This window comes from Schistocerca gregaria, chromosome 4, assembly GCF_023897955.1.
Source record: "Schistocerca gregaria isolate iqSchGreg1 chromosome 4, iqSchGreg1.2, whole genome shotgun sequence".
Classification (NCBI taxonomy): domain Eukaryota; kingdom Metazoa; phylum Arthropoda; class Insecta; order Orthoptera; family Acrididae; genus Schistocerca; species Schistocerca gregaria.
Window position 1 is genome coordinate 396,699,891 of NC_064923.1, and position 13,843 is coordinate 396,713,733.

The window sequence follows — 13,843 nt, forward strand, 5'->3', positions numbered from 1 at the left end:
TGTGCCAAGGCCATGTAGGGGAGGGGTGTGAGGGCCTGTATGCCTCCATGCCCCTGCATCCTCCCCCCTCCCCCTCACATGGCAGCCAATGGCGTGCAATTGGCATGTGTGTTGTCAGCATGAAAATTTTGTAGACCAATGTTCATAGTTGAAAGCAAGAAAGATCCAATAGTTACAGCTACTCAAGTAGATCAGTTCTCACAGAAACAATATAGCCCATTCTCCTTTTAAGAAGTCACTGACCGCTAGTGATTTTCGTGATGTGCTGCCATCAATTAACAACACTAGCTTCTTCTACATCTCTACTTTCCACATCTCTACTTTGAACTACAAAACTGCTGACTACCTATCACTACAGGGACTACTGCCATAATGTCTTGCATCTCTGCACTTAATCAAAACTATCCATCAGAAGTTGGAAATTGCTGATAAACCTCTATGCTTGGGCACAGGGACATAAGATTCCTTTCAATATTTCTGTGCTCGACCAGCAGCTTGTCCAATCTCCATAGATTCTAAAGAGCTGTCGTATAACTACATGATAAAAGGCCCCAGGGTACCATAAAGTTAAGATTTATTTTAAAAAATTGAAACACTGAGTAACTAGAGGGTTGGCAAAGATGTTAATTGTGAATGCTCAGTAAGGCGCTACAAATGAACGAAAACGCGGTCAACTATTGTACAGTTTTTTGTTTTAAACAGACAGTCTAACTCTCTCATATGTAGAAGGACTATGAGGATGTGCGATCTTAGAGATGTAGTATTGCGATCTCGGTGTATTATATGTGTGAGTGAATAATATAATGTTAAGAACCGTATCAATCATTTTATTTATTGATGTAAATGTAGAGGAAAATTACAGGAAGAGGATTTTATTGATTATGACAAGCGCCGGCGTCCCCGGAGTCCTCTGCTGCCTGCAGCTTCAACAAAAATGTGAGGAAGTCCGATGCACAAAAGAATACCAATAAGCACAGAACATTTTAACAATGCTACCATATTCCTATTCTTATTCACATTCATTTATATATATATATATTACAACTGTCGACCTGTTTCCAGGACTTCTGGACACCAATCGTTAATAGTGTTTGTTAATTATTATTATAGTAAGAAATTTCTGTTACATTGTTATGAATTATAAAAACTAATTACCAATATTTTCTGTTTACATGAATCACGATGGGGAGCAAGTATAACAATAAGGCAAAAATTGTGGAGAAAATTTTTGAAAGGGATAAGAATTGGATGCAGGTTACGTAAAAATTTTTCCATAGTAAACTGTTTTATTCGGCGCAGCAAAGGTAGGGTAACTAGTCCATTGAGTGAACAGGCACCAGTGAATGAACGGCAGAGATATAAATTTAAAAAATAATGTTTAAAAAGCCCTCGACTTTGTCTGTTGAAGTCAGTTGTCTTCCACTGACTAATGGGGAGCTAGCTAAAAGCTGATTCGACCTCCACATCAAGAAACCTCAGCAGTAGAAAATGGCAGATTGCTTGATTCATCTGTAGCTGTTGTTTACTGCTGTCTGGTACTAAGGTAGGAGCTTTGTCACAAGTCATTTTATTGGTGAATATTCGTATTTTGGTAAAATTTGTTGCTTGTTTTGTACAGTATGTGCGTACTGTAACTAATAAATAACATTTGTAATGTTTATAAATAATGAAGAAATGTTATATTTTGAGGTTGGGGGGGGGTGTTCAATAACTGGACACTTAAAATCAAGATTTGCCAATAAATGAACATCTCTTCATTCACTGGGATTTTTAACACTGCCTTCAAATCAGATGTAAATGGGCCTAATGAACTGCTTAATGGAGAAAATACATGCTAGGTTAAGTTAAAAATATCCTGTATGCCTCTGACCAGTTACTGAACATCCTGTGTTCATTCAGTGGAGGGATTGGTAGAAGTTACCATCGAATAAACCTGGCTTGTGCGATTTTTCCAGATATGATTCCACTCAAATAAATACAAAATAGTTATGCAAAATAGTTATATACCAACAGTTTCTGTTCTTAAAATTAAACCCCAGTAACAGTTAAGAAGGCATCTGTAAGAACTTTGAAGTCGTATTTGTGCATGGTTTCCTATAAATTGGATCTCTTCCCTCAAGTCAGTCTGATAGTCTATTTGCTTTTTTACAGGTGTGTGGTAAAGAAATGACCTTGCAGAGAAAGCGAAGAAAATATGATAACTTTAAATACTCAGAAAAACAATTAGATGATGCATTAGAGGCAGTAAGATCTGGAATATTGAGTTTAAATAAAGCGTAAGGACAATACAATGTACCAAAAGCAACATTATCCACAAAGCTTAGTAGAAAGACTATTGAAGGAAGGCAGATGGTACCAGCCCCCATCCTAACACCAAATGAAGAATAGCTGTTGGAAGATTGGATATTAGGGAAAACAAAAACTGGTTTTCCTATGCATCCAGATGAGGTGAAAGACGCTGTGCACAAATTTATCATGGATACAGGAAGGAAAAATCCTTTTACAAATTGTAGGCCAGGAGAGAAATGGGACCGAGCGAGATGGCGCAGTGGTTAGCACACTGGACTCGCATTCGGGAGGACGACGGTTCATCCCGTCTCCGGCCATCATGATTTAGGTTTTCCGTGATTTCCCTAAATCGTTTCAGGCAAATGCCGGGATGGTTCCTTTGAAAGGGCACGGCCGATATCCTTCCCCAACCCGAGCTTGCGCTCCGTCTCTAATGACCTCGTTGTCGACGGGACGTTAAACACTAACCACCACCACCACCACCACCACCACCAGAGAAATGGGTGAAACTATTTCTTAAAAGACATCCAGCAATTTCACATCATAATGCAGAAATCATATCAAAAGGGAAAGCGAATTTGACTGAAGGCATTATATGAAACTGGTTTGATGAACTTGAGAAATATCTTCAGGAAAAAAACTACCAGGACATTCTTCTTGATAGTGACCGAATATTCAATGCTGATGAGACAGGAGTTGAATGTTGCCCAAAAACTGGAAGAGTTCTAGGCCCAAAGAATTATAAATTTTTTTTACCATTGCTTCTGGCAAAGAGAAAGAATGCGCCACTGTTTTGGCTAATTTTTCTGCTAGTGGAAAAGTTGTAAAACCAATGATAGTATTTCCATATTAAGGATTCCAAGACACATATATGAATTCATTCCTCATGACACATTCTTTGTTGGGAAGAGTGAGTCAGGATGGATGGTTGCACCAACATTTTATGAGTATGTTGCCAACTGCTCTTATCCATGGTTACTGAAAAAACAGGCCACTCTTCCTGTTTTGTTACTTTTAGATGGGCATAAGTCTCATTTAAACTTAGAACTAAGTAAGTTCTGTTCAGAGAAAAGAATACTTATTTTTAGTGTGCCACCAAATGCAACAAATGTCCTTCAGCTTTGTGATGTTGGAGTTTTCCAGCCACTAAAAGCATCATGGAAGATTACTCTTAGATGCTGGAAACAAAAGCATGGTGGATCGAAGTCAATTACAAAAGCAAATTTTGCTTCTCTCTTCAAAGAAGCTTTTGAATCTGTGTTGAAAATGTAGATTTCAACAAATGCATGCAGACTCGCCATCGAGAGCTAATGAAAAACACATTGAATAAAGGAAATCTATGTTTTCAGAAGTGTTAAAAGAAAAGAAAAATAATTCCTTGAGGTCTACGTTTATGCGCTGCTCCATGACTCTGTTGTCAATATCTTTATTCTTGGCTTGTATGTAACTTCTGTGTTTTTTCAGTAAATGTGGTTTTTTCGTATCCAGGGTGTAATTATGAAGTTAGTAAAATGTTTTCTTGCCTTTAAATAATATTTTTCATCAGGTTATGGCCCCACTACACATGTAAAGGCAAATAACATAGTTTAATTAAAACAATATTTAAAATGAACCTGTATCTGTAAAGAAACATGATTGCTAGCGGCGATCATAAGGTCAGCATTGATAAGCTTGAAGGACCTGAGGACAAATGGAAATGGCATATTTCCATGGTGCAGCGTTCATATGGACTAGAAGATATTATTAACGGTACACGTGAACGTGTAGAGTTGCCGCAAGATACGACAAGTGCACAAAAAGAACCGTATGTGGAATGGCATGAGGACGACGCAAAGGCAGCAAGTCTTATAGCAAGTACACTAAGTAAACCTATTGCAGAACTTGTCTTAACGTGCAAAAATGCTACAGAAATCTGGGACAAATTACGTGCCCGATTTGAACGTAGCAGTACTCAGTGTTTGAATATGTTGATTGAAACAATTTTCCGTGTTAAACGTGATGAAACGGAAGATAGTAGTGCACGTGTGGCCAAACTGCAAAAGTTATTTGTGGACCTGAATGATGAATTAGCAAAACATGACGAAAATGCGCTATCTGAAAGAATGTTAAATGGTCGAATTTTGTCTACACTGGGAAAAGACTACGACAGTTTTAAGTATCTCTTGGATATGGTACCGACAGAAAAGCAAAGCTTGAATTTATTTATTGAAAAACTCTGTACTACTGAACTGCGTGAACAAGACATTAATGGAAGTGCAGCTTTTGTCGTTTCTAAAACAAGAAAAGGGCAAACAAGTAATCAGCAAGTAAAGATGACGAACTCACAGTTAAAACAGAAGTTTCCGTGTAATATATGCAAACAATTAGGTCACTGGGCAGCAGTGTGTCCACAGAACACTCGTGACAGCAATAAAACAAAAGAGAAGAAGCGAGAAAGTGAACACGCTGCATTTACTTCATACGCTGTGGGTGTGTGTACCAGTAATCACAATCACCCAAATAAATGGTATTGCAACAGTGGCGCTACAAATGCATATCACTCCCAAGAAACAGCATTTTCTTTTGTATAGTGAATTTGATGCTCCTCAAGTAATTTCATTGGGAAAACAAGATATAAAAATGTGTGCGTATGGTCAAGGAACAGTTTACATCCAAATTCGACGAAACAATAAATGGTACAATGCTAGAATGGACAATGTTTTGTACATCCCTGATGCAAGTACTAATTTAGTTATAATAATGTCTGTGTTAGAAAACAAGTCAGTGGTAATAATGGTATGAGAGGTTATGTGAAAAATGGACTTATGTGTTGAACATGCGTGTTGTTAGAAATGCAAAAATGAATCGTGTGAACTTGACGACTTCATCCGAAACATTGCAAGTGTACCATGAAAGGTTTGGTCATCAAAATGAACAACATGTGAAGAATATTTTAAAAGGAATGAACATTGATGTGGAAGATGCCAAGAGGGAATTTTGTGACGACTGTGCCGTTGGAAAGATGCATAGGCTGCCATTCAAAACACGAACAATACGCGCTACCAATACTGGTGAATTAATCCACACGGATGTCAATGGACTAATGAGCACGAAATCTTTTAGAGGTAAGCATTATTATGTATGTTTCAAAGACGATTTTAGTAAATTTCGTCGAATTTTCTTTTTAAGACACAAAAGTGAAGTGTGTACTGTGCTTAAGCAGTTTTTAAATGAAGCACGAACTAATGGACATGTCAAACAATTTAGATGTGATGGTGGCAAAGAATTTAGCAATAAGAAAGTCCATGAACTGCATGCAGTCAGGGGAATAGAGCTACTGATTCCTCCTCCTTACACTCCTGAACAAAATGGTGTGGCTGAACGGGAAAATAGGACCATTGTTGAAGCTGCCCGGTCAATGCTAAATGCGAGTAAATTACCTAAAGGGTTGTGCACAGAGGCATGTAACACAGCAGTCTACCTAATAAATCGTACTGGAAAGTCTTCAGTTGAAAATAAAACCCCTTATGAAGTATGGTTTAATCTACCAGTAGGACGACTCCATCATCTCAGAATTTTTGGCACAGGCTGCTATGTTCACATTAACAAACAACTCCGTTCCAAGTTTGATGATAAGGCAGTTTTTGGACGACTTGTTGGATATGTTAATGACAAGGATGGGTTTAGAGTTTGGATTCCATCTAAAAGAAAAGTGGTGTTGAGTCACAATGTGAAATTTAAGCCAGAAATTGTTTGTGATTTACATAGTGATCATGTTGAATTTGAGGTCCCTCAGGAAGAATTTAATAATCCGAATTCATCTAAAGATGACCAATGAAAATCTCCTAGACTGTAAACTTCTGGAGGAAGTCAAACTCAAGAAAAAATTGGCATTCTCGATTCTAGAGAAAGGCAAAGGTTGAGTGAATCTGATGAAAATAAAGAATTAACAGAATTTCTAAAAGCAGAAACTGCTGAATCTTCTAATGAAGAGAAACAGAAGAATAAAAGACAACAAAGAAAACCAACCTGGATGGAAAGTGCTGAATTTTGTATGGCAACAAAAGTTGATGCACTTGAATACAAAGATCCGAACTGTTTTTCAGAAATATTGCAGTCAAACGAGAAGGAAGAATGGATGCAAGATATCAGTGGAGAACCTCAATCTCTAAAGAAAAACAATACCGGGGTGCTGGTTGACCGTCTGAAGAATTCCAAAGTATTGCAAAACCGAAGAAGAATTAAAGATTTATGCTGATGCAGATTTCGCAGGTGATAACTGGACAACGCACTCAACAAGTGGAATTCTTGTAAAGTACTCAGGTCATGCAGTGTCATGGACAAGTCAGTTGCAGAAAGTAAAGCAATAATTTCATGATTTTTTCCTTTTGGAGGAAGTGTTAAAAGGACAGAAAAATGATTCCTTGAGGTCTACGTTTATGTGCTGCTCCATGACTCTGCTGTCAATATCTTTATTCTTGGCTTGCATGTAACTTCTGCGTTTTTTCAGTAAATGTGTTTTTTTCGTATCCAGGGTGTAATTATGAAGTTAATAAAATGTTTTCTTGCCTAAAAAAATATTTTTCATCCAGAAGGAAACACACTTCTACGAATTATGGAGTCTGAATTACCTATAGATACACTAGAACTTTTTAAAACAGCTTTATTTGATGAAACAAGAACCACTGAGATTAAACAGCCAGTTTTATTTTCCATATGGAAGATGTATTCAATCAGAGAAAACAATACTTTAGATGAATCATTAATTCACTCAATAGCCCCACTGAAAACTAAATTTGAAAGCTCTGCTGAAGCCAGAGAATTGCAAGCAACTACTTCTGTAACACCAGAAACAAGATGTTCATCAGACAGTCAAACACAAGAGATGATTTCAGAAGAATGCACCTCAGCCACATCTCTTCCGCCTGAAACATTCATTTTGGATGTACAAGAAGGCATTCATGGTTCTTAGGATCAGAACTCCAAATCCCCAACAGCAAGCTCTTCTCAGAAAGGTCATCTAACCCCTGCAGAAATCTGGTAGGGCCACCTTCATTGGCCAGTAATTGAAGATAAGAAAGGGAAAAAGAAAAGAAATGCAAAGAAACTTCCTTATGCAGTTACTTTAGAAAAGTGGATAGAATATCATGAAGCATTAAGAAAAACCAAAGAAGATAAGGCAGAAAAATTAAAAAGGGAGAGGGAGGAAAAGGCTCTGAAACAGACGCAAGAACTGGGTGCATTCAAGAATAAACAAATTGTCAGGAAAGTGAGGAAATGTGAAGAAGACACTTCAACTGATTAAGATGCAATTTCTCTACATGATTCAGATGAGAGTTCAGGAGATCTGCTTCGGGACTCTGATGATTCAACTTCTGACTGCAATCTGAAATAGAAGTAAATAAAACCTACATAATTGCAGTTTATGAAGGCGAATATTTTCCACATGAATTGTCCTGACAGAAAAGAAGATGGAATTGAAGTAAGCACCATGACAATGTGTGGACCAAAACGTTGGAAGTGGCCCAAGAAAGAAGACAAGATATGGTATCAGAAAGAGGAAATAAAAGAGATTTATTTCACATCCTAAGGCAATCTGTGAAATATCTTCACATATATCTCAGACTTACATTGTTGAGCAAATGAAGAAGTATAAAAAATTGTAATAATTTTCTTTTGCTGTGAACATTACAGTTTCTAGTTTGACAAGTGTGATAAGGAAGTAACTAATAGGCCTATTCACTCATGTTCGTGTTGTCATCAGATAACAGGAATAACCATAGGTTGACCAATGCTGTGAAAGGTTTCTCAGTTTTTGTTAATGTAATATGCCCTAGCATCTCATTTTTATATTTAAATTATCTGTATTACACTTTATATGTACTATAGTTATTTTATATTTTTTTCATGTTAATTGTAAAAGACAGTGTTTGCACTTCCTCTGTTTTTCCTATGAGTATTTTAATTTATGTCTTCCCAATATGATTGTACTAAATAAAATATAAAACTGGTGATATATTTGTGTGTTTTATTTATCATTATTGTATAACTGGCCTTGAAATTATTCTTTATAAAATTATGTTCATTTACTGGAGGGAAGCTGTTCATTCACTGGACAACGCTGTACATTCACTTGGTTTTCTGTAACATTTTTGTATATATGCATTGTAAAGATGAGAAAATTGTTTCTTTTCTCTAGTTCCAATTTTTGTACTTATTTGAGAGATTCTGTAGTATGTGTTTTCAGGTAAAAAATTCCCCAGCTATTGCTGTAGTGGCGGATATGAATTTTTTAAAGTAAATTTGCCCTTAACTGTTCATTCACTGGTTATCTTACCCTAGGACAGCTACATATGTTGCTTGCATGGTTACACTTGGTAGCGCCTCTTTTGATGTAGATAGAAACCTTTTCTTCATTATTTACTTCCTTGTATTTTACTGGCGAAAAATTTACAGAAATTTTTCAGTGCGATACACATTGTCAGTAAAACATAAAGATTTGTGGCACAATAGTTTGGGCATCATGACAGACGTGAGACAGGCTTTGACATTACATAATTTATATTTGTCAAGTGTAATAATTAGTGTATGAAATTTTTAACATCTTTGTGAAATTTCCATTTTTTGCAAATTCATATAACATGGCCGAAAAATATATGTCCATTGCTGATAGCGACAGCGAAAACGCAATCAGCCAAGATGGCGTAGAATTGCAAAATAGAACAACTGAATAACAATTTGTCCATTTTATTTGGACTGTTGAGCTCCGTGGCCGCGGATAATGATATTTCACTGAAAAAATACGGCAACCAGCCACTTTTTAATGCGTTTTTTTTATTTACGCCAATATGCATTTCGGGTTTGCACCCATCTTCAGCTGGCAAATTACATGGATCTTCAGTTACTACAGTAGTACAATCTCGACAGCAGTTTGGATGCTGCAGCAGGCATTCTCCTCTCCTTGTTTTTTCCTGGCTTTTCTTCTTTTTTGCAACAACACAAACACTTTTTATCACGTATTTGGCACAGGCGCACTGCGTTATCCGCCATGTTGTCGACCGCGGCTAACGCAGTGCGCCTGTGCAAAATACGTGATAAAAAGTGTTTGTGTTGTTGCAAAAAAGAAGAAAAGCCAGGAAAAAACAAGGAGAGGAGAATGCCTGCTGCAGCATCCAAACTGCTGTCGAGATTGTACTACTGTAGTAACTGAAGATCCATGTAATTTGCCAGCTGAAGATGGGTGCAAACCCGAAATGCATATTGGCGTAAATAAAAAAAACGCATTAAAAAGTGGCTGGTTGCCGTATTTTTTCAGTGAAATATCAGAACAACTGAAGTTCAGGAGCCATGCATGCCTACTGCCGAAGGTTTAAGTAGATCAGAGATAAGTGTAGCAGGAGTTACAATTGATAGCGACGCTCCACAATAGAATAACCTTTACGACACAATGTTTACAATGGACGAGACAATATTACGCATCTCCTGAAGCGACATACCACTCATGAATGAAACGGTGGAGAGCAATCTAAATGTGAACCTTGACAACAAGCTACAAACCCCACTTGGTCACAACACAAACATTAACTTGGGAAGTACAGAGGACAGCAACCACGGTACTGCTATGGCGGATACTAACATAAATGCGAAATTTGATGATATGAAACACAATACAAACACTAATTTCAGTAATTTTACACAAGATATGAACATGGCAAAACAGCAGCAAAACACTGTTACACAAGATATGACCACGGTAAAACAGCAACAAAACACTGTTGCACAAGATCCAAATACAATGAAGCAAGAAGAAAAACAAGTATTGAACGATTTGCAAGACATGGTCTCACAGAAATTCGATGACTTAGCCAAAAATTTTCGCACTGAAAAATTGAATGATATGAAAACACAAGTTGAACATGAAGTACTTCCTGAAGTTAACAGCAACATTACGGAGGTAAAACAGAAGGTAGATTCTGTTAGTGACCATCGCGGTTTAATAGAACAAAGGATAAAGAAAATTACATACGCAAACACAAGCATTGAAGCCACACAAAACCAGTTGGTTCAAATGGCTCTGCGCACTATGGGACTTAACTGCTGTGGTCATCAGTCCTCTAGAACTTAGAACTATTTAAACCTAACTAACCTAAAGACATCACACATATCGATGCCTGAGGCAGGATTCGAACCTGCGACCGTAGCGGTCGCGTGGTTTCAGACTGTAGCGCCTAGAACCGGTCGTCCTCTTCGGCCGCCAAAACCAGTTGGTTTTGACAGTAAAAAAATGTAACCACTGTCGTTAACAAACTAAATAAAGACTATGAAGTCGCACCTCTAGCTGTAGAAGAGCTTACTTTAAGGGTAGCAATATTAGAAGTTGACCCAGCATGTACTAAGAAGGAGAGAGAGAAGATTAATAAAAATCTGAGTGATGTCATTAGGCAAGCTGAAGTAGGTACGCTAGATAAGAGTAACACCATTGCAAAGAATTTAGTAACCGATTATAAGTTATACACAGATGTAGCAGAAAAGACCATTCAGGAAAAAGAAAATGAAATCGTGAACACTGTAAACATTAACCTACAAGTCACCGAAAATAGGATCCGGAATATTATAGAAGAAAATATTACCGAATCTCGAAATATGCGTGTAAATAATACACAGGCTACAGTGAACAAACCACAACCTGTTGGTATCTATTCACACATTGTCACGAGTCCCACAGCAGGTACCAGTGGCAGTTGTAGATTGCAAAATGTAAACATAGCCACAAATCCAATACCTGAACAATTACCTGCCAGAATTAAATATAACTACAATAACAACATAAATACGATCGAAAATGACACGAATTTATCAACTATTTTTGCAGATGAAGATTTGCTGAGACTTTGACAATTTCCTACATTTACTACCGAAGGTAAAAGAATGAATTCCGTAGTATTTATTAGTGCTTTTCGTAATGTATCTCCATGCAACCTGACAGACGAACAGAAAATCAGATTTGTCGTGGGATATGCGCAAGGCGACGTGCTCTTAAAGGGCAACTGAAGTGGCCAAACGTTGCAGCACTTATACCCAATTTAAACGAGCTTTCCTTGACAAATACTAGGCTGAGGCAGTACATGAAAGACTCAGACGCGAGGTTTTCAACCCTGCACCATTCAATGGCAAATACGATAGTCTATGTGGATACTTTAAAAAATACCTTAACAAGACACACTACTGGACGAACCCAATATTACAGGTAGATGTGTTTAAAATTTTGAAAAGTCGTTTACCAACGCACATTAGAGAGAAATTAGTCACAACGCCCAAGCACGACACAGAATATTATCTGTCAGTGATCGATTCTATCGACTTAATCTATGGGGAAACACCGGTACCCCACAGAGCAACAGAAAATCAGGCACAACAACAACATAATTATGTACATCAGTCAGCAAAACGTGATTTAAACACACAGCAAGGTTGTTACACACAACAGAAAAATTACATACCCAGAGATAATGAGTACAGTATCGGGAACGGAAAAAACATACGATTTAAAAGAAATTTCCAAAGCAACAGGGGTAATTTCAACGCACGAACGAATTACAGTTCACCATCACAGGGCCCTATGCCGAATATCAATATAAACAGCCAGCCGCAGCAGTGGCCGACGCGAGGCAACAATGCCATGTCTCACGCTGTACCACACCTTTGGGCAGCAAAATAACTGCACAGCAGCTAACGACACAAACTGGCGAAGTACACGCACAGTGCAACTCACGGAAATTTCTCCAGGTAATGAACTAAGTCACACTACGCCGAGGGAAAACACCAGCCAGTCGTAGTTAAGCTCCAGGCTACTAACCTCTCAGGGAGTGGAGGCAAGGCAGAACTACAAACATAAGATTTGACAAACGAGGTGACGTCAAGGATGACTTGCATCAGCATGAGTTAGATATAGCAGGTGAAGTCAAGGAAGAACAAGTTCAAGCAATCATTAAGATGAAAACATTCAACATTGACACACAGTTAATTTTAAATACAGGTTCAACTACCAACCTGAAGTCAAATACATTTTTTGTGAATTGAAGAAGAGAGGCAAATTCCCAACATTTCCTGTACAAAATTGCAGGGTGCAAACTGCTACTGGCAGTGAGACTAAATTGGTTCAGCATCAAGCAATTATTCCAGTTCTGATGCAGAGACATACAATACCTTAAAGGCTGCACCAAAGATTAATTTGAGAGGCATGTAGATTATAATCTCTGTAATGTGCATATTGGATTCTCTTATATTTCATACTCCAAAGAGGAGTTAAGAGACACTTTCGATTGTTGCCTTGCAGAGGACGGACGTAATTTTTGGTGTGTGCGGAAATGCAGCCATATTGTTATTGTTTATGGTTTGTGTGATGAGCAGAGCAAGTCTTATTGTGTTGTGAATAAAAAATAGTGAGAAGTATCTAAGTTTTACGAGAGTTATTTAAAGCGACATAGCATTGTATTCCTTGGTTTCTACCGTCTTCATGAAGTGAACCGATGCCAACTCAGGAAGGTACACACGGTCAACAAAGAGAAGAACATCGATGGTGACTAATGAATTAATATTGTGGCAGAAGGACGAATTCTAAGTCTAAGGTGAGAACTCTGAATGAATCAACAATGACGTAGAATTCAAAAATGTAATTAATCGGAATGGTAAATTATATTAGAGGCAAAATTTCAAGCAGCACTGAATTTCTCTGCATTCAACCCGGTCAATACAGTCCGTAAACGGCCTTTCAAAAATTCTAAAGTTACAGTTCCATATCCATAATTTTTCCTCATTAAAAAAAACAATAAATTTAATTATTTTATTTATTTCTCCACACAGTACAAATTGAACATTATACAGTAAAGTGCAACATGCTTATAATTGACAAACTTATACTTAATTGTTTTATTGGCATGGACATGTTTAGAATGTGTAAAACACAGATTGACACAGGTAATGGCAAATGCCACTTTCATGTGAAGGATCAGATCTTTTCTATTTATTTAGTCAAAACACCTGATGAATGTAAGAGTCAAATGTCGTAGTACAATATTCCTTTCAAGCTGTGTATTTCACAAACAAATTTGATACTGAACACGAAGCGAACACTGAGGTTAGTTACGAAATGGTAGAGCAGAAACTAAGTGAATCACAGGCACTAAATGATATCCAACGACAAGAACTTTCTAACTTGTTATTTAAGTATGCCAGTGTTTTCAATAAGGAGCCAGGAGTAATCAAAGACTATGAATATAAATTTGAAGTCTATGCACATGAGACATTTTGTGTAATGTCATATCCTATTCCACAGGCAAAACGAGAGGCAATAAAAGAAGAGATCAATCGTATGATTAAATGGGGAATTACACAACCTTCATTTTCACCCTATTGCAGTCCATTATTACAAGTCAGCCAACCAGATGGTTCTGTAAGATTAGTTCTCGAAGCTAGAGGTATCAATAAGATTATAATACCAGTACGCTTAAGGCCAGACAATTTGGATGAACAGCTTCTAAACTTTTACAATCCAAAACATTTCAGTGTACTCGAT

The 13,843-nt window shown here is 37.4% G+C and overlaps 1 protein-coding gene across 1 annotated transcript; it reads left to right on the forward strand.

The window, feature by feature from the left end:
* The first annotated feature begins 3,920 nt into the window (after nucleotides 1–3,920).
* On the forward strand, nucleotides 3,921–4,859 carry LOC126267744 (uncharacterized). Its single transcript, XM_049973047.1, has one exon. It carries the CDS (start codon nucleotides 3,921–3,923, stop codon nucleotides 4,857–4,859), a length of 939 nt encoding a protein of 312 aa, XP_049829004.1.
* The last annotated feature ends 8,984 nt before the right edge of the window (nucleotides 4,860–13,843 follow it).

Bases quoted from the DNA above. Each gene is read 5' to 3' on its own strand.
- LOC126267744 (XM_049973047.1), top strand. From the start codon at position 3,921: ATGATTGCTAGCGGCGATCATAAGGTCAGCATTGATAAGCTTGAAGGA.